This window comes from Kwoniella dejecticola, chromosome 1 (genome assembly GCF_000512565.2).
Source record: "Kwoniella dejecticola CBS 10117 chromosome 1, complete sequence".
Taxonomy (NCBI): domain Eukaryota; kingdom Fungi; phylum Basidiomycota; class Tremellomycetes; order Tremellales; family Cryptococcaceae; genus Kwoniella; species Kwoniella dejecticola.
Genome location: NC_089301.1, coordinates 2,326,032 through 2,349,564, shown reverse-complemented (window position 1 = coordinate 2,349,564; position 23,533 = coordinate 2,326,032). Strand labels below are relative to the sequence as shown.

General features: G+C 48.2%; 9 protein-coding genes across 9 annotated transcripts; 5 read left to right on the top strand and 4 right to left on the bottom strand.

Moving 5' to 3' along the window:
* Positions 1–128: 128 nt before the first annotated feature.
* Positions 129–2,026, bottom strand: I303_100876 (uncharacterized protein; the record flags this gene model as incomplete). Its single annotated transcript, XM_018404245.1, has 6 exons — positions 129–327; positions 406–641; positions 715–859; positions 932–1,505; positions 1,669–1,779; positions 1,879–2,026. 6 exons carry the CDS (start codon positions 2,024–2,026, stop codon positions 129–131), a joined length of 1,413 nt encoding a protein of 470 aa, XP_018266899.1.
* A 597-nt stretch (positions 2,027–2,623) lies between these two features.
* I303_100875 (uncharacterized protein) lies at positions 2,624–3,265 on the top strand (the record flags this gene model as incomplete). The annotated part of the gene is made up of 1 exon (XM_018404244.1): positions 2,624–3,265. One exon carries the CDS (start codon positions 2,624–2,626, stop codon positions 3,263–3,265), a length of 642 nt encoding a protein of 213 aa, XP_018266898.1.
* Positions 3,266–3,999: 734 nt separating this feature from the next.
* Positions 4,000–5,660, top strand: I303_100874 (uncharacterized protein; the record flags this gene model as incomplete). Its single annotated transcript, XM_018404243.1, has 3 exons — positions 4,000–4,612; positions 4,805–5,275; positions 5,392–5,660. The coding sequence occupies 3 exons, from the start codon at positions 4,000–4,002 to the stop codon at positions 5,658–5,660; spliced, it is 1,353 nt and encodes a 450-aa protein (XP_018266897.1).
* A 1,471-nt stretch (positions 5,661–7,131) lies between these two features.
* I303_100873 (uncharacterized protein) lies at positions 7,132–9,498 on the bottom strand (the record flags this gene model as incomplete). Its single annotated transcript, XM_018404242.1, has 9 exons — positions 7,132–7,518; positions 7,583–7,874; positions 7,936–8,040; positions 8,107–8,375; positions 8,450–8,762; positions 8,822–8,900; positions 8,973–9,089; positions 9,163–9,208; positions 9,271–9,498. 9 exons carry the CDS (start codon positions 9,496–9,498, stop codon positions 7,132–7,134), a joined length of 1,836 nt encoding a protein of 611 aa, XP_018266896.1.
* A 1,222-nt stretch (positions 9,499–10,720) lies between these two features.
* I303_100872 (uncharacterized protein) lies at positions 10,721–12,894 on the bottom strand (the record flags this gene model as incomplete). The annotated part of the gene is made up of 9 exons (XM_018404241.1): positions 10,721–11,041; positions 11,110–11,367; positions 11,430–11,827; positions 11,887–12,021; positions 12,077–12,244; positions 12,310–12,394; positions 12,459–12,563; positions 12,636–12,715; positions 12,768–12,894. The coding sequence occupies 9 exons, from the start codon at positions 12,892–12,894 to the stop codon at positions 10,721–10,723; spliced, it is 1,677 nt and encodes a 558-aa protein (XP_018266895.1).
* A 2,344-nt stretch (positions 12,895–15,238) lies between these two features.
* On the top strand, positions 15,239–16,486 carry I303_100871 (uncharacterized protein; the record flags this gene model as incomplete). Its single annotated transcript, XM_018404240.2, has 7 exons — positions 15,239–15,282; positions 15,389–15,435; positions 15,503–15,771; positions 15,881–16,075; positions 16,158–16,226; positions 16,296–16,359; positions 16,425–16,486. 7 exons carry the CDS (start codon positions 15,239–15,241, stop codon positions 16,484–16,486), a joined length of 750 nt encoding a protein of 249 aa, XP_018266894.2.
* Positions 16,487–16,773: 287 nt separating this feature from the next.
* On the bottom strand, positions 16,774–19,284 carry I303_100870 (uncharacterized protein; the record flags this gene model as incomplete). The annotated part of the gene is made up of 14 exons (XM_018404239.1): positions 16,774–16,850; positions 16,934–17,042; positions 17,124–17,355; positions 17,438–17,491; positions 17,562–17,670; positions 17,741–17,765; positions 17,827–17,997; positions 18,066–18,123; positions 18,176–18,301; positions 18,368–18,458; positions 18,526–18,554; positions 18,606–18,736; positions 18,806–19,057; positions 19,114–19,284. 14 exons carry the CDS (start codon positions 19,282–19,284, stop codon positions 16,774–16,776), a joined length of 1,635 nt encoding a protein of 544 aa, XP_018266893.1.
* A 323-nt stretch (positions 19,285–19,607) lies between these two features.
* Positions 19,608–21,778, top strand: I303_100869 (formamidopyrimidine-DNA glycosylase; the record flags this gene model as incomplete). The annotated part of the gene is made up of 12 exons (XM_018404238.1): positions 19,608–19,623; positions 19,677–19,792; positions 19,845–19,897; positions 19,948–20,086; positions 20,152–20,162; positions 20,223–20,290; positions 20,361–20,548; positions 20,626–20,639; positions 20,705–20,987; positions 21,060–21,224; positions 21,287–21,427; positions 21,575–21,778. The coding sequence occupies 12 exons, from the start codon at positions 19,608–19,610 to the stop codon at positions 21,776–21,778; spliced, it is 1,398 nt and encodes a 465-aa protein (XP_018266892.1).
* Positions 21,779–22,318: 540 nt separating this feature from the next.
* On the top strand, positions 22,319–23,364 carry I303_100868 (uncharacterized protein; the record flags this gene model as incomplete). The annotated part of the gene is made up of 2 exons (XM_018404237.1): positions 22,319–22,831; positions 22,891–23,364. The coding sequence occupies 2 exons, from the start codon at positions 22,319–22,321 to the stop codon at positions 23,362–23,364; spliced, it is 987 nt and encodes a 328-aa protein (XP_018266891.1).
* Positions 23,365–23,533: the final 169 nt, after the last annotated feature.

Sequence of the window (23,533 nt, the reverse complement as noted above, 5' to 3'; positions counted from 1 at the left end):
CCGCAGTTTACCCCATACTCACCACGCGACGTGTCCTTTGGACCATTGACATGACGTGTACACAGACTGGCTTGCATCTTCTATGCATTTTGATTGATGGTATCATATCGCTCTGTAGAAGTATCTGCCTACTCCGCCTTCTTCTTTCCCTTTCTATCTCTATCACCTTCTCCCAGGCTGACCCACAGCGCACAAAATATCAAAAATGTCACACTCGTACTACAAGCTCCCACATAATACGGCCAAGCACCAACAATGAATCGAGGGTATTCATCATGACGCAGAGGCACAACCGAAGCCGTTGTAGACAATCTGATATAGCTCCATCTAATAGCATTACAACTCAACCATCAGCCAAAATGCACTGAAATGTGGGTACTGGATACTTCGTGTAGTGCGACTTACCCAGGTCTCCAGTACTCGACGACGAATTTGAATACACCATGTCTATCAGGAGCAATGAATTTGGCTTTGTAGTTCGTACCTTGAGCCACTGCAGCTGATTTGTCCTGTATGAGTGCGGTCCTGACGTGAGGGTCAAGCATCGTGAAGTCCAATTGAAGATCCTCCACCTCGAATGGACCCCAAGCCGAAGTTCCGTTCGAAGTGGTGTAGTGTTTTGCCAAAGTGAGGGAGAATGTCTGTTGACGCGAATAGAAGCATGGATGTCACCTTCAAAACGGTTTCAACGGGTTCAGGGCAGATCAGACTCACAATCTCATCTTTCTTGGTGTACAGCTCCCTTGGTTCGCTTTCACCTTTTCTGTGGTGGGTAGAATCTACAATCTTCACTACTCCAGTCTCTTGGAAGATCCATTTCGAGAAATCCGAGATGAATTCCGCGTTTCCTGTTGTATGACTGTGAAATATGCACCGGCATCCTAATTAGAATCTGTCGCTCCTTTAAGACGGACATCCAAGTATGGCTTACCTCTTTCCATCTGTAGTCTTGACTTCCTTGTTCCACCACGTATCCTTGACCATCTCGCTCGACCCGACAAACCCTACTCGGGCATTATCTCTCGTCTGCAGCGCACTGACCAAACTAGCCTTCTTTCCATTCAATATAGGCTCCCTCGAATTTCTGTTGTTTCCAGAAACGGATTTCTCCACTTCGGCTTCATCGGAGGACAAGATCTTGTTTTGACCAATATAACTTGTCTTCGAAGCATGTAGTACATCAATCAAGTACGGGTTCTCGCCTGTGGTGAATACCGTTCCACTGGGGTATATTATCGGGCCGCCGGATGTAGTTGAGGGAGAAACGATTTCGCCATTGCCGATCAAAGACGATGAAGGTGATAACAATACATCTGAGGGGGTATAGTCCGCCGGGTAGCTGAAAGTGTCAATCAGGGTGTTGGAGGAATCGATGAATTCTATATCGTATTCCCGGAAGAACTCTTTGTTGTTTTCTGTCAAGTCCGGCGAGAGGAAATACAGGGTATTGAGACCTGCGAACTGTGCGTGGAGGATTGATTTAGGCGAGAGGGAAGGGGAGAAAGCTAATGCACATTGAAGAGTTGTTAGTCATTCTGCCAACACTACAATTACGAGAAACGCGACCCGAAGAAAGACCTCCAACCTGTCGAGTGATTTAGGCGAAAAGTAGACGATCGATATGATTCTCGATGATTTGAAGGGTATAAGAATGTTGACTCGACTCACATTTGGTTCCAGGAGCGAACATGACCAAATGATCGTATTTCAGCTCTCCGAATGTCACCAAATCCGCATCCTTGTCTTTCGGTTCTTTGAACGTGAGCTCGAAGCCTCGATCTGCGCACAATGTAGAATATAAATGAGAGCATCTCATCGTAAGCTTGGCTAAGACAGCAGACATGACTCAACAGTCCGATAGTAGTATGAATTACGCACCTTGTAAGGATTTCCAGAATTTGGAATAATCATCCTTCTTCACACTCGTCTCCAGAACCACCAATACTCTGTCTCCGGTGGAAGAACGAGCTTGAACCAGTCCTATCAGGGCCAACAGCGGACCAAGCAAGAGAGAAGGAACTCTCATTTTGTCGAGCGAGCAAGTGTGACTTCGTGATGTCGGCTCGTTCTATCTGGACTTTGGCTACTTTACAATGTCAACACGGATAATCCGATGTTTCTGCTCAACTTTGCTGCGAGCAACGACACTCAGGTTGATTCGCGACGTGGAGGATTGCAATAATGTCATGTCCCGACTGCGGACCTCTCCGTCATCCCTCTGCGACTCAGGACTAATGAGCCACGTGACGGAACCTCCACTCCTCTGCCTCAGCGATTTTTTCTGGAGAACGCACCGAAAGGTCGTTGCACATCCTCTCGAGCCTACTTATCTAGAGGATCTGTCCATTACAACTCGCTTCATACACCTCTGCAAGCTGATGAAGAACAACCAGCCGTTCAAAAACATCCTCCATATCTCAGAACGACTTGGGTTCTGTGTGAATACACACAGACAATCGATCAATCAACCCCAATCCCACTTGCGCTTGGATCACACAGAACGACAATCATTTGCGCACACGCATCGAGGGTCCACCCAATTTCGAGTCATCAAACACCATCCTCGCACCACCAAACATAGCTATCTTTCATCAAGCACTCCAAGTCCCCTCTCTTGTTCGACATGGCCGAACAACAACCCCAACAACAACCACTAACCATCCTCCTCTTCGCTCGAGGCGTTCTGGCTTTACTAGACCTATGGCCCGCACTGACCATAGCAGTAGCCGAGCAATGGGGAGGTACCGACTCAGCAGCTAAGAAAACATGGCTCGCCTCGATCTTGATCGACGAATTCGAAACCCGCGCTCCCCTCTTACCAGTTACCGATACCAACTCCGTCCCCACAGTCGATCCAAATTCAGCCAACGATCCTCCGCTAGACATCGACGAAGTGGGCGACCTGTTACATCAGATCATGTCGGACGAATTCGATGCGAACTTGGAAGATGGCTCAATAGATATAGTAGCTACGGATCTGGTCAAATTATGGAAAGATCTGTTAAATCCATTATACGATCCGCAGGTAGTAGTTGATAATCTGGAGAAGCAGGCTTCGGAGGTGAGGAGGAAAGGCATCAATGCTCAAGTTGGTGCGGGGGGTGCGGAGAGTCAGTCGGAGGGAGAAGATTCAGATGCGGATGAGGATGTAGAAATGGACGAAGCGCCTCAATTAGTGGATTCTAGGGAACCGAAAGAAAGGCAAGAACCGGTGGTGGACGATGATGGGTTTACATTAGTACAGAAGAAAGGCGGTAGAAGGTAAAGGTCATCCGGCTACATGCATATAGATCACCACCAGTGCGATACTGACTTGATTTGATTTGACTTATGTGATCTGTCTAACATGGTAACTTGACCTACATGACCAGCCAGCAGAGGCCCAGGACCCACGCTTCTCACCTGACATTGCGTACAGGTGAGAAGCGGGGGGTGGCCTCTGCTGGTGTCTGTCATCGGCGCTAACAGATTAACGCTAATACTGGGGTAGTAACATCTCGACCTCTTGGTCGAGAACGACCACAGGATGTCGAGAGCGATAAACTGCTTTTCGATATGCCCAACTCTGCGAAATGTATGTGTGCATCTTCAATCAACATATATTACCTACATTATTATTGTACTACATGCCATTTTCTCCTCCATGCTATGCAGAAATGCGATCTGCGCTCCTCGTCTGGCATGGCCGCATGCCAGCATCAGTCGTCGCGAGCTCATGCATGGAGTGCATCAGCCTCAGCGGCCGCAGCGGCCAATGTAGAAATACAAAAGATGCTCGAAACCTGCTGCCGATAGCATCCTTTCAAGGCGTTCTCCTCATTCGCGCTCAATGTTCAGCGATGGGATGGGCGTATCAACACACTTTGGTGAGTGGTGAAAGTCTGGAGAGGCACTCGCAGCATATGATTTACGGGAAAAGTATTCTTTGATGCGAAATACAATACAGAATCGCTATTGATCGTGAAGTTCCGAACCCGAACAACGTTCAAGATCGAAAGAATGGCCGAGGGAGATATTCTCGTTTTCAATGATGGGTATGTAAACGAGCATGGGACGCCTGGCTTCGAAGACGGTAGCTGCTTACAGGACACGGGATCAGCACTTAGTCTGGACGACATCGTCGAGCTCAACCGATATTTGTCATCGTCCAATAAGAATCAGACCAGCTTACAGCCCGATCATTTGAATGCATGCTCATATACTGAGTGTGAAGATTTACAACACACGTCCACATGCACAAACCTGCTTGGAGAATCCGCTTATCAAGACTGGTTTAAGAAGCCTGACTTTTATAAGCGAGCATGCGGAACTCAATGCCCAAACAACGGGAATATCGGGCAGTGGGAACCAATTTCGTCAACATCGATGCAAAACGAGTCGATTGCTCCGCCCCCTTGCCTGTCACCTGTTCTCGAGACTCCCTGGCTTGATTATACCGACGTTGAGCAGCAGCGTACTTCTGACAGAACCTTTATCGATACCAGCGTCGACGTGAAAGTACCAGAATCGACAGAATTGCAATGCGCCGGCAAGCATCGACTTGATCGGACTGAAATTGGGAAATACCATAAAGCGACTTGCCATTCCTGTAAATCAACCGCTAGGTATACCAGTATGCCAATTTCAAAGCCATGTGAGAGCAGCGAAGCTACTGGTGAGCACAATATAGTATGAGTCTTCCATCTCGCGAATGGCTATGACAATGTCATTGGATGTGGACGCCAACGCCAACGCCGATGCCGATGCGTTGCAATCCATACGACAGCTGAGGCCATGAGTATGCTGATAATGACAATCATTGTAGAATACCAATATATCGGCAACGCCAAATCCGGGCACAAACCCGAAAAATGGAATCCTCACCGTCTAACGGAATCTGACGGATGGGTAGAATGCGTTAATCAAGATTGCGATCTCAATTTCACCACTCCATCTCCTACTTCGTCTTCAGGCACTTTTTGGAAATTACCTAAACGCAAATCAAAAAAGATCGGGCCAAGTAAACGAGCTTCAAAGATCGTTGAATCTGCATATCGCCGTCGGAATAACAGAGCCTCCGCATCCACATCAACTTTCATTTCCATATCGACAAAAGCACATGCAGATTCCTCGACAGGATGTACGAGGGCACACCGATTCAAGAATTCACGGATAGGTCTGAATAATAGAAGGCAATGTAGAAGCTGTAAAGCCGCAGTATATTATACTGAGCTACCGAATCCAGGTCGATTTCCTTGTCGAGGCACAAGCACAAGCACAATATCGATGACGTCCAGTGAGTTGCTTTCCATCTGCTCACCTCTAAAGCGCCCGAGATCGAGAAGTGCAGTCTGACGATGCTGATGCTGATGAGTCGAGAAATTGGCCGCTTTTGATCTTATGTTATGTCAGATCGACACGTGGGTATGACTGCTCAAACCCGAACGGCTTCTGCAGGCCGAGATTTAGATAGAGGCACAGGAGAAAGTTGGAAACCGCACATCCTGAATGAGGGCGAGGATGGTACAGTCACCTGCACGAACCACCGGTGTTCATTATCCTTCTTCAGAACCGATGTTGAGTGGCTCACTGCGCAGCAGAGACAGAGGAGGAGGAACAGGCAGAAGGAAGAGGAGGCCAAAGCTTATCGCGACTTCGTGAGAGCAAGATCCGACGTCTAGAGCAGGCGGAACGATTGGATGTAGACAACTAAGTAACTGATCTACAACGAACGGCTAGATTTGAGAAGTGCTCGTGATGCACTTCCGATATTCAAGAGAATACACCTGCGGATACTTTATACAGTATTCGTTCTCTGTAGTGCCGATCTGTGCGCCATAACCGGGACTTGCAAAGGTGGTTGATGCTCGATGTCAGTTTGTCATCACGCCCAGAACTGGTGTCCATCATATTGATTCATTGTAGGGATTCAAGCGTTCTGCATCTCAAGAGCTCTGAGAGTCTCGGAAATCCGTAGCGCCGTGTCCAGGATGACGATAACTTTGGACACAATCAAGGAAACCATCCTGCTGATGACAGCGCTTTCACATGGAAGTGCCCCGAGAAATCTCGCTTCGCTCTTCCTTTGTATGAACAGCTACAAGAACGAGCAGGCTGGACTTTTCTGGCCTGTTGGACCAGAGCCTGCGCCTTCGGAAAGGGATAGAAGGCAACGCTAAGTAGATCGGAGGGGCACTTTTAAAACACCCCATGGTGTTTTGTTACAGTATGTCAAATACTCTTTGCGCGGTGGCAAAAACCTTCTACTGTATCACAGCCACGACAAGGTTCCTCCCTGACGACAGCGACAGCGAGTAATCAAACGACTTACAGTACATGCTATCTCGTAGCCTCCGCAGTGCGCAAACCCGATGGCGCAAGTCATTCGGCAGTAGCAGTGCTCATATGGAGACTTGGGTAGATAGGAGCAAGTATTGGATGGATCGGGGTGAGAACGAAACATACAATTATTATCAATCAGGGCTTGGGCAAGTTGCACTCAACATTTCGCAAGCTCAACAAGTCTTTGATCAATGTGTCAAAGACAGCAGTCATCAGATGATGGTCAGGCAGAGCGCCTTCTGTCCCGCCCATTTGTCAAGACATGAATACAGCGAATACGGCTTCTACTTGACAACTTGGAATCACGAGACTTCGCAGTCTGCTGACAATGAATGTAATAAATCCAATGATACGGACAAGCAGGCTTCCACCGACATCGTGCGAACTCAAAGATTCACAGAACTCGTCTCCCTCCTCTGTGATATCATTACGGACGTCACAGTGGCCACGCGAGCTGAAAGCAGGCCAAGAAAGCGACTACGTATGGCAGGTCAATCACGATGATTTCGACGTCAGGCTGGTATCTGCTGAGAATGGCACCAAATGGGACGTTCATGCGCTGAATACCAAGGCGGCCACAAATTGAGTCTTGTCGCACCGGGATGTATGGGTTTCATTCCCAGCTCACGTACGGCAGAATGGAAAGCAAAGGAAGAAGATGACCAATATGCAGTACATTACTCGATCGGTATCAAACTGTTTTTTTTTTGGGGTGGGGGGACACCCGAGCTTGAACATTCATCACTACTCCCAACTCTTTAGAACAGTAGTAGACTCGCAATTGGTGGGGCATGGGATCATGAGATACAATCACACTTTCCTCTCTGCCACCTCATTATGCTGAACGACAGGTTTACCATCATTATCCCTAATGACCTTTCCCATGCCTCTACGTCCCCCCATGGACGCTCTTTCCGACATGTCGGGTCTAGCAGGTGCCTCTCTTCCTAGGATGTGTTCTGCCTCCTTCGTTCCCGCTTCAGGTATCTCCTCGGGTCGCTTGGAGTACCACACAGGTGACTTCTTCTCATTGTGTCCTAAAGCGAAAATGATATCGATTTCCTCCAACGAGTATTTCTTGGTTTCCGGGAAGAAGATCCACACTACCGGACAGATGATGATTCCGTTGACCGCAGCGAACAGGGCATATGTGCCCCATCCGATGTTGGCGAACATGGGTCCAGTGGCCATCACCACCTGCGACAAATAGGTGAGCTAAAGTTCCACGGGGATCTGAGGGAGTGGTGACGGTACGACTCACCATGAAATTGAATATCCAGTTGGAAGCTGTAGAGAGGGCATTGGCTGGTGCTCTGATCCTCAATGGCGTAACTTCGGCAGGATATAACCAAGTGATACCCAGCCAACCAATCGAAAACCAGGTGTTGAACAAGAACAAACAGAGCACTGAAATGACTTGGGCAGCTTTATTCTCTTCTTTCGATTTGTTGTATAACCCCGCAAGGATTGCCATGGTGATCGATTGAGCGAGTGCCATCCAGAACATGAGAGGTCGTCGGCCAACTCGCTCAATGACGAATAAAGCTATGATGCTGTGGTGCAATACATCAGTCGAAGGATGATTCCTCTTGATGGTATCAGTAAAATACTTACGAGGTCAAGAAGTAGCATGTACCATTCACACCTGAGATGATCCGTGACATCTCGGCTCCCAGTCCCAGGTCAGTCAATACGGACGTAAGGTAATAAGTGATAAGGCTATTTCATGACACAAAGATTTAGTATTATCCTAGTGCAGTCGCAGAGGATAGTTCGAGGACTCACTTGATTCCACAGATCTGCTGGAAGCATTGAGCAGTCACTCCCAGTAACATTCTTCTGAAGTTCTGACTTCTGCCATTCGTGAACAGCTCTCTGAATCCAAAACCACCTGCTTGTTCGGCCGAAATCGCATCACAGATACCGTTGAAAGTCGTCATGACCTTCTTGTCGTCCACGGAGGTACCTTCAAGAGCAGCCAATACCGCCAGACATTCAGCATACTTGCCTTTTGCCGCCAGCCATCTCGGTGATTCCGGTAGTTTGAAAGCATACTATTCGAGCACCATCAGCAGTGAACAGCTTCTGTGCGGGAGAGGTGAGGAAGGGTGATTGAGGGTATGCTTACCATGAAAGCTATCATGACAGCAGCCAGCAAGATCTGAAAGGCGATAGGAAATCGCCAAGATATAGAACCGGTGGTGAAGAAGAATCCGAGGTCGATCCAATAAGACATCATTATTCCGAAAGTAATCAGAGATCCCTCGATTAGTACCAATTGCCCTCTCCTGTGAGGCTTGGCACATTCCGATTGGTAAGCCGGCACAGTCGATGTGAGAAGACCGTTCCCCAGACCAGTGACCACTCTCGCCACCAGCATCATAGCGTAGTCCACCGCGGCCGTTTGTAAGATCGCTCCTACGATCATGATGCACCCGCCGCTATATAGCACAAGATCATCAGTGGCGCTCCTGAAGGCTTACACGGCAGAATGGCTCACAGGGTGATAGTATGTCTTCTGCCCAGTCGATCACCAACATACAGGTTCGAAAGGGCTCCTGCCATACAACCAAGTTCGTCTGTGTGCCGACACTGTCAGCTCAACATGTCTTGCGAATGGCTAGATTATGTTAGTTTGAGACGATACCCACAGATGGCGACCAGGAAAGACTGGAGGGTGGCACTTCTACTTCCTCCGAACCCGTTTGCCGTTTGTGGAAACTGCTCTTCAAACGCAGGTAGCGTCAAGAGGGAACTCAAAACTCCCTCTGGACAGGTCGCAAAGCAATTCAGCGGTCAGTTCACTATCTCGCATGTACGCCGGGAAACATCTGTACTCACGGTCATAACCGAACAGAGTGAATCCCGTTCCAGCTACGAAAGTAACCTAAGTCTACTTTGTCAGCGGCTTCCCAAGCGAAACAACAGTTGCCCGGAGAATGGACACACCATGTAAGTCAACCATTTGCCGGATAATCGTGATGGCCTCAGCTGCGCCGCATAATGGGTATCGACGTCCGCAACCAAAGTTTCACCCCCGGAATCTTCGCTGCCAAATCGTCGGCCAGTAGACCTCGCATTCCTCATCTCGTCCACACCTGGACCGGTGAGATCGTTGTTCTGCCATTGTCCCCCGGGACGGGCGATCGAAAATGCAGCTCCGCCAGAAGACGCCATATTGAGTTATGCCTTGTTATCTTTTGAGAAGGACGGGTGTGGTGATAATATCTGACAGTCTATATTCTGAAGGCCAGGAGACGATGTTGTTAAAAGAGGTCGATTGGAGTGTTCTTATGTGAACGGTTGTAAAACGAAGACAGAGTTATCGAATAACTGCTCGCAAGACCGCCCAGAACCGTTGATTATATATCGCAGAATGGCTCTTGCACATGTCATTTTTTCTCCTTACTCTTTCTTAGTTCAATTCCAGCTGCATACCTCAAGCATCATCATGATACATCTTTGCGTACTACGCCTAAGTTGCCTTCATTTCCTTCTGGTCCTCTTCAGATTTTCGGAAGTAGATAACATCGTTAGCGAATGATATCATTCATCGTTAGCGCATAATGTGAACGCTTTTCTCGGGCCGAAAATACATTAGACTTGACTGATCAGGTAATTATCGAGCAAAGCCCATGTCGTATCGTGCGTTCAGACACCGTTGTCATCCGACATCGTTGGGGTCAAGCTGGAGGGCCGCGGGTCATCAGCACTCATCCGAAAGATTGTATTAGAACGACGAAAAACGGAAGGGCTCCAGCGGAGTAAATTACGAAATGGCAGCTGATCCGGGGCAAGCGAATTCGGTCCATGGACACTAATTAAAAGCGATTTTCTATGCGGAGACAAGCTGGATATGGCCCGAACTGACCAAGGGATACTCAAAAGCCACCTATGCAATCGTTACAATGGGATAACGTAACCAAAGCGAATACCGCCGGTCCGGATAGATGACATCGCTTGAGGGTTGACGCTGCGGCCGTATTGATCGGACTGATCCAGGCTGTCCACGTGAACTACTCGTGATGTTCGAAAGCTGTCTTTCAAATCACAGATGAGGATGTATCACAACTAGCACAAGACATGTTTCCGGGTCGACGCGGGGCCAAGGTTGACGATGAAAATGGCTCATACATTCTGCCTCCAGAAGAGGATTATTATACTTATTACCAGACTCGAGTCTGCACGGTGAGAATAGAACAAGACTAAAAATCTAAATTGACTAAAATGCGATAACAAAACGCCAACGACGATATGATATGAACTACTGAAATGCTACTAACACCATCATTATCTCAACAGCTGACTCGTCTACTACTTCTTCCCATGTCCTTTCCACTTCACTCTGTACCGACCATAAGTACGATCGGATATATGATTCGAGTATCAAGAATGTCGATTAAGCCATGTTGGTACCACCATTCATCTGGTTGTAAGCGGGAGCCACACCAGCACCGGCTTTCTCTTTGTGTGTGATATCGGCCGCAACTTTGTCGAGACCGATTTGCTTGGCGACTCTCTCTCTTCTAGCTCGGTCCTCAGCACCAGTGTCGTCGTGGAAGATTCGGTCGACTTCCTCGAGAGAAAGACCCTTGAGTTCAGGTAAGACGAAGACGGCGTATAGGAAACCGATGATGCAGAAGACCATGAAGACGATGTAAGTCTTGTAGGTGATCGTCTCCAGCATGTGAGGAGTGACCATAGCTACAGTGAAATTCATCTAAATAGCCATCCATTATCAGTATATTTCGAATCTTAGTATCGGCGTGCTCGGGCAGAGTGACTCACAAGCCAGTTGGTGGCGGATGAGATACTCATTCCCTTGGCTCTCATGTCAAGAGGGAACACCTCGGCAGACACAACCCAAGCGAGAGGTCCCCAAGTGACAGCGAAGTTGGCAATGTACCAGTAGATCATGAAAACGGCGGCATTACCGGCAGCTTTGTTGGAGTAATCTGGGCCATATACGGCGAAGATAGCAGCGACCGTGGCGTGGGAGATGGCCATGTTAGCGGAACCCCAAGCAAGGATAGGTTTTCTACCAAACTATGGATGGATAAGTCACGGTCAGCACAGGAGACCAACAACATTGACTCCAGGTCACTCACGTTGTCGACAAAGAGTACAGCAGGAACGGTGAATACGAAGTTTACGATACCGACTACACCAGTGGCAAGAAGACCGATGGTGTTACCGGTCAAACCGATAGATTCGAAAATGGTAGGGGCGTAGTAGATGATAGCATTGATACCGGTCCACTGTTGAAGAGCCTGGGCACCAGCACCAAGCATCAATCGATGTAAAAGGGGTTTGGTGGTAAGCAATCGCTTGTATTCTGAGAGCGTAACCCGAAGAGTGACATCGTTGGCGCCGTATCTCTCCTTAGCAGCTTCCTGTTCGACGAGTCGTTCAGCTTGAAGGGCTCGGAACTCGTATTGCACCTCGGGAGCCTCAGGAGGGGCGTGTCGAAGCTTGGCGAGGTTTTCGAGACATTCCTCCTCTCGACCTGTTCATCGTAAAATGAATATCAATGAAGGCTTTTCGTCATAAGAAATTGCGGCTGACCTTTGAGCATAAGCCATCTAGGCGAGAAAGGCATAAAGATCGCTCCTACGAGCAGGATTGCAGCAGGCACAAGCTGGATACCGAGAGGCACTCTCCAAGCGGCTTGTTTCTGGCTCGCACCAGTACCACCGATGTCTAGATTGCTTCAAGTCAGCTTTGTGTAACGCCACCAATATTGCTATAGACTCACAGTTGGTACCGTATCCGATCCAGTAGGAGACCAAGATACCGAAAGTGATCGCAAGCTGCTGCAGCGCGACCAATGAACCTCGGATACCAGGTGGAGCAAGTTCGGCGTTGAACATAGGCACAAGCATCGAAAGAGCACCGACACCTAGACCACCAATGAATCGACCGACTGCGAATGGACAAGCAATCAGTTTACTGTGATTAAATCGAAATATTGATACTTCGTCAACTGACCATAGATACAGGCTACGCTATCGTTGGCACCGGTTTGTACAGCGGTACCAATCATAAAAATCAAACACCATCCAGAAATAGAGTACTATGACGATCGTTGGATCAGTCTGAGCTAAACATCAAGGGTCGCGGTGAGCGGATCTGCTCACCTTTCGCGAGTATTTATCAGCCAAGGGACCAGCGATCAAAGAACCGATCATAGCACCCAATTCAAGAATAGAAGTCAAAAGACCTTTAGTATCTGTGTTCGTCAACTGGAAATCACGGAAGTCAACATCTGTCATCACGGTGTGGTCCCAAGCTGATCGTCCGGGGCGGAAACTTACAGTAGCAGTGTATCGGTCGACAAAGTTTTGCATGACTTGAACTTGACCAAATACACCTTGATTATAACCATAGAGCACACCTACGACCATCGAGTCAGCGCGAATAATCATAACAAGCTGGACTGAGCTTACCTCCCAAGGAAGCGAAGAGAGCCAAACCTAGGGCTCGACTGTTCTTGAAAAGTCCTCTCCATCCTTGATTCTGGGTTTGAGTAAGAAGAGCATCGAAGTCTCCTCCTGCTGCTGCACCACCGCCCATGTTGAAATGTTGCTTCTTGGTTGTTTGAACTAAAGAGGGCTTCGGAGTACTTGTATGTTCACCAATCCTGCTGTCGGCTGTATAAGACAAAAAGATTAGAACAGGATACTCTTGTTATATATGTGAAGTGAGAATGGTGAAAATGGAATCGAAAGACGAAGAGCAGGAAGTGACGTGGGTGTATTATGACTGACCAGACTTGCGTATGGTGTGTGGGCGATCAGAGTCTAGGCAAAAACCGAAAATCTGAGATCAAATAGAGTGTGAGATGAAGGCGGAAAGGTAGGAGATCAGCACAAGTAGGAAAGAGAGGGCAATGATGTCAGCCCAAAATAAAATAATTTTGCATGGGCGCGTGACTTTTGATCAAATGACCACGAGCGAAAATGAATGGATAAACCATAATTTACGGTGTGGAGATGTACGAGAAAAGGACATCTCCGATCGGTAGTTCCCCTTGGAGAACCCACGTACGTTCACTCGTTCCAACAGTCGTAGTATGAGATCATATACGTACAAATTTGGGAGTACTCCAATCCGTGCCAACTGAATTATCTACAGGAAGATTTGTTTGTGAGTTTGTTTGTTTGTGGGGTTGTTCGATTATGGATTATGCCAAAGGAGGGGATAGCAACCTCCCATGAGCCTGAGCAGTGGAAGCTTCGTTTATATATGTGAAAGATCGAGCTACGTTTGCTCTGAGTAAAAAGTTGTTTTCCTACTCTTTCCGGCTCAACCGGATGAGGCGACGATGCGATGTTTGGTCCCTCGCTCTTCTGTGATCAGAAGCAGAAAATAGCTTTTTTCTCTAGGTTCGGCAGCCCCTTTTTGCCCCTGTACTTTCGATGCCGCCCCGGACCCCCAAGAATACAGGAATCGCCCAGTCTCCAATACCGCAGTCTGTGCCCTTATGGTTTCCCATGTATTCCCCTTTTCCCCTGCATGGGACCACATGAACCTCGAGAGACGATTCAGTCTAAGTGACGCACTAATGGTGACGTCGTTCCCTTTTTAGAACGTTACCGCTGACGGAAAAAAGCGTTCATAGCCGGTTTGAGTCATTTCCTGCACCTGACAAAATTTACGTCAGTTCAGTCAGCCAATTACCTCACGTTTCGTTCCTAAATCAGCAAAAACGGCATGCATGGCCAAAAAAATCGAATTTACATGCATCTTGCATGGCAGCCACTTTGCTCATTACGGTGGGGCTGCTGATGAGGTATTTTTCCTTGTCCAATCTTCATCCTAAGCATAACAACATCATCCATGGCGCCCGAAATAATGCATGAAGTGTTTGAATCGTTGCGAGAAGCCGATGTCATCACATGCATAGCTTTCGGTCAAATCCGTTTCCAGTGCGTGTTGTCGGTCGTCTATTCGTTGTGCTTGTTCACGGCGATTGCAGAAGCAGTCCCAATTTGCCTATGCCTATGGGATGCTGCATTTTGGGGTCACTCCTTATGGATAGGAACGGTTCCTTTCCTGTTGGGAACACGAGAGACCAATCGGCAGTTTGCATAGCCCCTATGGTCTCCCCTAGATCCATTTGCCGAGTCGTCTCTGCAGACGGGACATTTAACGAGCTCATGGGAGCAAGTTAGGTAAACACCAAGAGTCTTAGCATGCTAAGTCGTGACAAGCTGTAATTCCAATCGTGGCGCCGGCGGTAGCTGCGGGAGATTACGGAATCTCCATGTAACCAGGGAAGTTCGCCATCAATCTTGCGGCTATCAAAAAGCATCCGCAAGGTCAAGGGGCATCCAAGATGCGGTTGTCGAGGAAGAGGAATGCTTAGCATTGAAGAAATTCACCTCGCTTCCACTTGCCAAGGGGCGGAACAAAATAGAAACAACTCGGCAAAACGGGGGCGTCCGATTCGGAGTTCCACAACTCCATATCCAAGTTCGAGAAATCCTCTCACCATGCAACGACGTCTTCGATCCTGGCTGACATGCCTCAACCACCCACCTTTCCCACTCAAGCTCGCCCACCTGCTCGAGCGTGTTCATAACCGGATGTCCCAACTACAGACTACAAAATGGCAGCACTTTTCGTTGGAGGGGAGAGCAGTCACGTGATTAGACGTGATGACACCGTGGGAAAGCGTCCTTCCTTGGAGATTCGGATGACGTCTGTGTAGCAACATTTTGATGCGCTAGAAGATGGAACAACCAGCTCGAGTACATTTCAAGGACACCTACCAGCAGTATCGGCGACTCTGCGATACAGGTGAACAGCCTGACCCGTCCTCTGTATCGACTGGATAGGCGCACCGAATCATAGATCCTCATACTACATATCTACTTAACGACGACTCGAGGGGACTCATCGTCCGAAGTCTACGATGTCCCAAACTGTTCCAGCGCCAATAGTCAAGGAAGCTGAGATGTGAGTGGCGGTCAATTGCTACCATCCCTATCGACACCACGGCGCACAGACGCCGACACCAGGTGGATGAGCCTTTGCGCGACTGATTGGCTTGTGTATTTCTTAGCGAGACCATTCGAAGATGGCTTAATGCCAGACCGGATCTGTTGCTGGGTAAATCAGCTTCATCAATCTACAGTACACAATGGAGTCATTCGCTCATCGTCGAGATATGCCGTAGCCATAGCCAAGCGACACACCACCATTCCGCTACTCTCGCCTCTCCCTTCGCCATCGTCGCCATCATCGATAGCTCCAACCTTGACGCTGTCTGTCCCGATCGACGGGCTGACATCCGACAAATTGCGCATTAAAGCAGCTACCAAAGCTAGGAGTATAGAAGTAGACATCCCCTTACCCGCTGCAAAGACTCAGGTAGAGCTAGGGAAAGGTGGGTTCGGCAAAAGGATCGAGAAGATAGGTAACGATGCATTGAGCCATTTTGACGTTGTCAGTGATCTCTTTTCTTTTCTGGCCTGTGATCACACTTTCTGGGACCTGACATGACGAAATGACGGACTGATCGATTGCATGATTGTATAACCTTCTTATTGTACAGCCCCAACATCCGAAGATCGAATACTACGAGCCTCCGACATCCGTCTCTGTACTCCCGATATATCCCTTGTTACTCTTACTATTCCTTGTCCTCGCTCCGAAGGACCATGGGGTAGCTAATATGGGGAGGAGCTTGGTGAACAGATATATAGGGACATGGGCGATCCCGTCAGCTGCTTGGTTCGCGGCTGCTTGCGTGAGTGCATATGACCGACCTCATACCTATCCTCTTGGACTCTAACGGGGTGGAATGTAGCTGATTTGAGGTTGTTTGTTAGCATCTGGTGATTGAGCCTCTGATTATAATACCCAAATTACGACAACACCAAGTGCCCAGCCTACAGAGCGTGAGTCCATGCTCGGGATGTGAACAGTCACGATATACTGACATTTATTTGGATTTTACCCTTACAAAGTTCCTGTACATCGCTACGGTAGTTGCTATAGGGTATGGACCGATAGATGCCCTCAATAGAGCGGGTAGGTGGTCTCAGGTGTCCCTCAAACCCAATTAGACACACGAAAGTTAATAGTGTTTCCGACAGTGATCACCGAGCGGATGCGTCTCGTACAAGCTCATTCGTCTGAGGCAAAGAAAGCTCAATAGACTCCAAGGGATAATGTCCGCTCCCGGTCGTAGGAAGGAAGTCCCATATAATCACTCCCGAAACCCCCTGCATCCTCTTCAAGATACAGACAGGGACGATAGTTCGCCGCTTTGAATACGGAACAGCAGATATCAAACTGGACGGACATAGAGGATATACATATAATGAAATTATGTATCTGAGTAATGAGTAATGAGTATTGTCCCTATCCACACTAAATCAGGCAATCACATAACGAGATCCGAATCCTTCTCAACACCAAAACCCGGTTCGGAGTTCAGCCGCGTTACTCGTACAAAGTGTCCAAGAAGCATTCAGCGACTTTGCCAATGACATGTGGTCCCACACTCGTCTGACCGAGACCTGTGCAAGATATACATTCCTTCGCATAAGCTTTTGTTTGAGGATTGCAATGATGTGTTATAAAAGTGTGGGTTTACACGTACCGTATAAAGCCACTAGATCGCCTTTCTGGGTATCAGGCGATGCTTTAATCTCTTGGATCACAATTTCCAGATCGTCCAACAATTTATCGACTTTTTGCGCACTCAGCCGCTGTCATATCATCAAAGTCTGCATCAGTTCTACGTGGCGCACACATGTAGCAATTGTCAAAGGACAACGTCGTGCGCTCACCGTAAAAGCCATATGAAGACCGCTAACTCCGCCTCCCAATGCACTCAGATGCCATCCTTTCTTGGACATACCGTCTCCAATGGCGTACACGTTCAGCGTCTTACTGCCGAAAGCCACTACACAGGCTTTTGGATCACCCAGTACGAATAGATCTTCAGAGAAGCGTTCTTTGAGGCCTTGTATGAAAGTTCGCGAAGCCGTTATAATCTCTCGGCATGATTGAGTGTACCCACTGAGGCATGAAAGGCAGAAAGACGGCAGATGAGCAGCAGAGGGGAAATCAGGTAATCATTGTAGATGAGGGAATGACTCACTCTTCCCCTATGTGATTCAGGACCGCCCATGCTCCAGCTAAAATCGAGCCAGGTCTGTGGCCCCGCCCTCGGTCGTCAGCTTATCGCACAAGTATGCCTTTGGCAAGCGACTCGTGGTGCTTACCTGGATCCGGCCATTGATGGACTAGCATACACTCCACCTTCCCAGTCAATCATGACGTAGTATTGGTATATCCTCAATTTGGGCGAATGATACATTATCACGGAAGAACCTGATTTGAGCCATGATTCGTCAGCGATATGATATACTTATATTCACATACACATGTAAGGGCGACGGACCTTTCGGGCAGAAAGCGTATTTATGCTGTAGGTTGAGACAGAATCAGCCCAAATCCCCCTTTTTGATAGGATACTTCCGGACGTACCGTGTCGCAGGATATACTAGTGACGCCTTTGACTCTGAAATCAAACGGCTCGATATCGGACCCAAATCCAGCTTTCTCCATGAACGGTAGAATGAAAGAGCCCAAGCAGCAGTCCACGTGTAATCCTATGTCATATTTCCTAGCCAGGCCGGCCAGCGCAGGTATGGGATCCTATCGTAGAAGTGCATCAGTACATGCGGATACTCGCAGGCCCGATGCCATAAGGAGGAGCGACTTACGATAGCACCATCAGGATAATTCGGTGCAGAGCCAACCAACATGATGGTATTTGGGTTGCTGCAAGAATCAGTCAGCCGTTGAACAGCAGATCATGGGCCAGTCGTCTCACATAGCCCTCTTCATGGCTTTGACATCTGCTCTCCGCGAACTTGCGTCGACCGGAATGACATGTAATTTGATCTTGAAGTACTGCGAAGCTTTCCAAAATGCTGCATGGGCGGTAGATGGTACGACCCTGTTGATGCACCGCGCATCAGCCGGACTGGCTTCGCGGATTCCGCCAAGATGGGAGGATACGTACATTTCAGGTCTGGTGATACCTTTCGTCGCTTTGGCCCAGTCCCTGTACGTCTTGACCGCCATCAAGATTGACTCGGTGCCTCCGGATGTTGCTGATGAAGCGAAATCAGTCTCAAGTGCCTCCTCATGTCCACTCCAGTCGGTCTACTGCCTACTCACTGGTACCAGCGCCATTTGGTCCGTTGAAGCTGACATCCGTGTCAGCCATGCCATAATTTCGAGGATACAGGTGTGCTTACAGGTTGAGCACCATGCTGACTACCTCACTCTCCATCTTTCGAACACCGGGAAAGACATCGGGATGCAGTGGATTTGACACGACGAATTTGGCCATAGCTTGATTGATGACTTCGTTCAGCTCTGATCCACCCTACAGTCCACATAAACCATGCGTAAGCATCATATGACTTTCAAGTCAGGACGCTGAAACTCGATTTACATGATAGACTGCTCCAGATACTCTTCCAGCATCCACATCACCCCTTTCAAGCTTCTTCAGATTATCCCATTCACTTTCCAGCCAATCTTTGCTCCTACCTTGTTCCGGCAGCTTTCTGACAGTCGTCAAAGTCACTCCATCTGGATAATTTCGAGGAACCAGTTTTTCCCGAATTTCAGCTTGCGTTTTACCTAATTCCAACCGTAATTGCGCTTTAGACGATGGCAGAGATAGCATTATTCGCACAACGATCTAAACATTATCGCATCAGCCGAACAAAACCCAACGGTGACAATTCGAAAACTCACCGCTTGTATGGCATTTCGAACCTCATAGGCGGTTCCCAAGATACCTCTTGCTCTGACATGTCGGAATCCATCCAAGAAGACATATTTCAACAACCAGTAGATAACGGCAATTCGGGCGAAAAAGTCGAATCGTCTTCGGATCGGTTCTGCTCGAGCGTCGAGCCTCGCCATCGCGAGATAAGGTATGGATCTCATTCCTGTGATGCTTGTGATGTCGCCACCCTGATATCAACTTTCTTACAGTCACCAAAGATGAGATGAAATGGAGAAGACATACCTTGTCAGCTGTGATGGGAGACTGTTTTCCCGTACAGAACATGATTGCACGTGGCATATTCGGGTCTGAGCGTAATGATGACGTGCCTGGAAGCCTGAGTTCGTACGCGCCGATCAAGGAACATTAGGTTGATTAGATCGGGTGTTTCGACTTTGATTTAGGTCTCTTTCCTTCATGATAGCAATAAGTATAAGTAGGCAAAGGTGGCCTTGACGATATGCCCGAACTACCAGGTGTGTGTCAAGTGCCGAGTCAGGTCACTGACCTAAGCTGACGTCAACGTCAGAGGTCGAAAGAGCTCGTAAGCTCATACACGAGACATGCAAAGGATACAAGATCAAGAAGGTGAAGAGCACCGAAGATAAGATCGTATATACCGGTGGAGACGATCATGAGACATTTGTACGCATCACATCCCGCTGATCGTTCAGATGGTGAAACTGACTTCTTACAGGCTAAAGAGATAAGCGGACGAACGATTACAGGATGCGAGAGAAAGGGCAAGACGTCAGTTTTCAGAAGACTACACTGTACAAATTACTGATTCCCTTGAGCAGATTCTGGATGACCCTGTCTGGTAAAGGGCGACTTCCGGTAATGCATTTCGGCATGACTGGTATGATACAATTGAAAGGTCAAGAACCGACTTGGTACAGGAGAAGGCCAAGGGAGAATCCGAAAGTATGGCCACCTAAGGTAAGCGAATCTGATATCTTGACGGATTATCCTGGAGCTGAAATATTACTAACCGTACTTTGCAGTTCTACAAATTGTCAGTTCTTTGTTCCTTAGCTTCGTATCCGTGATCGCTCAGGCTGACAGAATGGCTTAGTGTGCTTGAGCTAGAACCACAGTCAGGGTCAGTGGGTGATGAGCCAGTCGAATTAGCGTTCCTCGACGGTGAGTCAGACCCCTACATAGCCTCATTCGAACTGATACAATTGCTTTCTTCTCGGCATTCGGTATACAGGACGTCGACTCGGTCGTTTAAGACTTCTTCCTTCCCCAGTGACAGAGCATCCGCCTGTTTCAGCGTTGGGCTTCGACCCGGTGCTAAATCACCCTACTTTCGAGGAATTCGAAGGGCTGATAGCGAAGAAGAAGGGAACTGTCAAGGGTATGATTATGGATCAAGCCTTCAGTGCTGGCGTGGGCAATGTAAGTCGAAGCCTCTGATATTTCGACATAACCTCACAAAGGTTTCTACTTACTGATCATTATAATTAATGGTGTAGTGGGTTGCGGATGAGTAAGCGCTTGTTCATAGAACTCGCTTTGACCGGTGGAAGGTTTGCTGACATGCCCTGATTGCAGAGTCCTATATCAAGCTCGTATCCACCCCTCATGTCCAGTCAACCACCTGTCGGCGCAGAACATCAAAGATCTGCATCACCATTTACGAGCGGTACCATTACGAGCAGTCGAGGTGAATGCTGATCATCGGAAATTCCCAGAAGACTGGCTATTCCGCTGGAGATGGGGGAAAGGCAAGAAACAAGCCAAGGGGAAAAAGAAAGCTGAGGATGCTGAACTTCAGCGAAGCGATGAGGAAGGCGGGGAAGATATCAAGCCGAAAGGAAAAGATTTCTTAGCGTTGGTGAGTCTGCTTGTCTGCATCACCTTGAGATTCTTCGCTCAAGCACATTTCTGCTCGCTGGTTGTGATGTAGCCCAACAGCAAACCTGCTACAATCGTTTATGTTGAAGTCAGCGGGCGGACGACAGCCTTGGTGGAGGAATTACAAAAGATGCCTGATGGTGTAGAGATTAAGCCGAAGATCAGTAAAGGTGGAAAAGGGAGTCAAAGTAAGAAACGACCGAAAGGCGGTGATTCGGTGAGTCTGCATCCCTTTCCTGATTTAACCCGTAAGTCGAGACTGACTGTGCATCTCTTCAGGATGATGGATCGAGCGGACTGAGCGAGGAAGAGGAAGTTACGACCCCTGTCAAAGCTACCACAGCCAGACAGCGAGATTCGGCAAGTAAAAAGGTCAAGCAAGAAGTGAAGGAGGAACGAGACGTCAAGCCGATACGGAAAGTAAGCGATCGTCTCTCACGTTCCTATTGTTTGGATAGGTGAAGACTTAGCTGAATTTACAGTTCACACCTTCTCCTTACCTGTGGCTCCCTTACTCATCGACTCCGAATCTCCTATTTCCTCCTATACCCTTTATCCTACTGATAGGCCCGCAAGTCCGCCTCAACGCAAGACGCCCTATCGACAGCCCGAGCGCGATCCAAGCCCAATGGAAAAGCACCAGCACCTACGCCTACCAAGCGAAAAGCCGGAACCAAGTCTCGAAAGTCCAGTGGGAAGCATTCAGAGGTGAGATTAGAAGATGGAGCCCGAGCAGCTTCATCAGATTTATCGGATTTGTCCTCTGAGTGATGTTTGCATTCATCTGGACCTCCAAGGCGCTTGATAGGGTGGTAGAAAATGAAAGTGTTTATAGCATCATGAATGCTGACAATATTTGCCGAAGAAACCTGAGGTGGCGAAATACTAGACGAACACGTATTATAGGCGTAGTGTTATTGTAGCCTGATGACTTGTCGTAAGCAAAACGTTCAGAAAGGACGCTTGATATCCATCATCACATATCTACATACAATGACGTATGACGAAAAGAGCCTTCGCCGAGATGAAAGGATTTCACGCCCAATGAGACATCTTGAGCCGAAGCTAAATACAACGCACACATGCAGCACCTTGCCATCGAAACGTGATTGTTCTGAGGTTCTTGCCCTTGCTTTTGCTTGTGAGGTCGAGACTAAACATCCCTTCCTTGCCGACACTGGGCTGTATCTTCCGGTACTGGTACATATGTCTGTGAAGGGGACGATCATGTCTTTCCTCCTCCGTTCATGGGGGACATCAAGCGACAGAAGCTCTGATAGTTGTGCCGGCGCCCACAAGCCGCAACGCACCATGCAGGAAGTATGGGCCGGGGCTAGCAGCCAAGATACATTCGCTGAGTTAGAAACAATACGATTTCAAGCTACCCAAGCAGGGTCTTTCCGGTATCTGAATGGTCGTCCCTTGCCCTCAGAGGGGACAGCAACCAAATGCGCCATTGGTCTGATCGCCACCAACACCGACACCTGGACTCGAAAAGAACTGCCGGATCAGGCTGTCGAGATACACGAAGAGAATATCAGATGCTTCGAGCAGAACGCGGACTGGTCAAAAGCAGAACTCACAGAACCACTTTTGGTAGCGTGCCAGATCATCTCGAGGTTGCAGCCTCATATGGAGAAAGATTCAAATACATTCGATATTGGTTTCTCGCTCCGCGATCAGAATAAATACGTCGCAATAGGTATACCGACGCACAGGCTCCATCGCCATCGCAAGACACGACTCTTGGCTTCATTATCACCAAGACTGAGGGGTCGGAGGAACCCCCTGAGCCGCTCGATGGTACCAATGCATTTGACCAAAGTCAGTATAGTCGGATCATATCGGCTTACGAGAATGAGACTATGTACGGTGTATACCAGTCGGATTACGCTAAGATGGAATCACCGATTGCGAATGAACCATACCTCGATGATATACTAAATCATATTGACGTGAAGATGATCAGCGATGACGACAAATCGACTTCGACAAGTCCTCGTGTGTTGTCGGGCACATGTGTTTTGGAACATGAGAAAGATCCAGATCGGTATTTCGTCAATCTCGTTCCAGATCCAGAATCACCTTTCCAGACTTGCAGAGAAGCAAGAGTTCAATTGGGACCAGGCGAGCGACGTATCGATTCTAGAAGGACGACAAGCGAAGACGAAGCGCGATTTGACCACAATCTGCACACCCTCAGATCTTTCGTAGATCCTCTATCTCGAGCTGGAGCGACAAATTTTCAAGCCAGGTACAAGACGCTCGACGGGTACAATGTAAGTGTGAAAGAAAAGGTACATGGTGGGCTTAGAATCTGGCATGCCAACCTAACGGCCGAGCGAAAACCTCAGTGACCAGCGATCAAGATGTCGACGACAGACAGCTTTCGTGTCGAGCTGATCATACAAGGTTTTCGGATACATTCACTGATGTGCAGCATGATGTGGCACACAAGATGTTATGCAAGCTGTGTGTGGTACAACTGGATCCTGAGGCATTGCAATTCATATAGGCTTCAGTCGG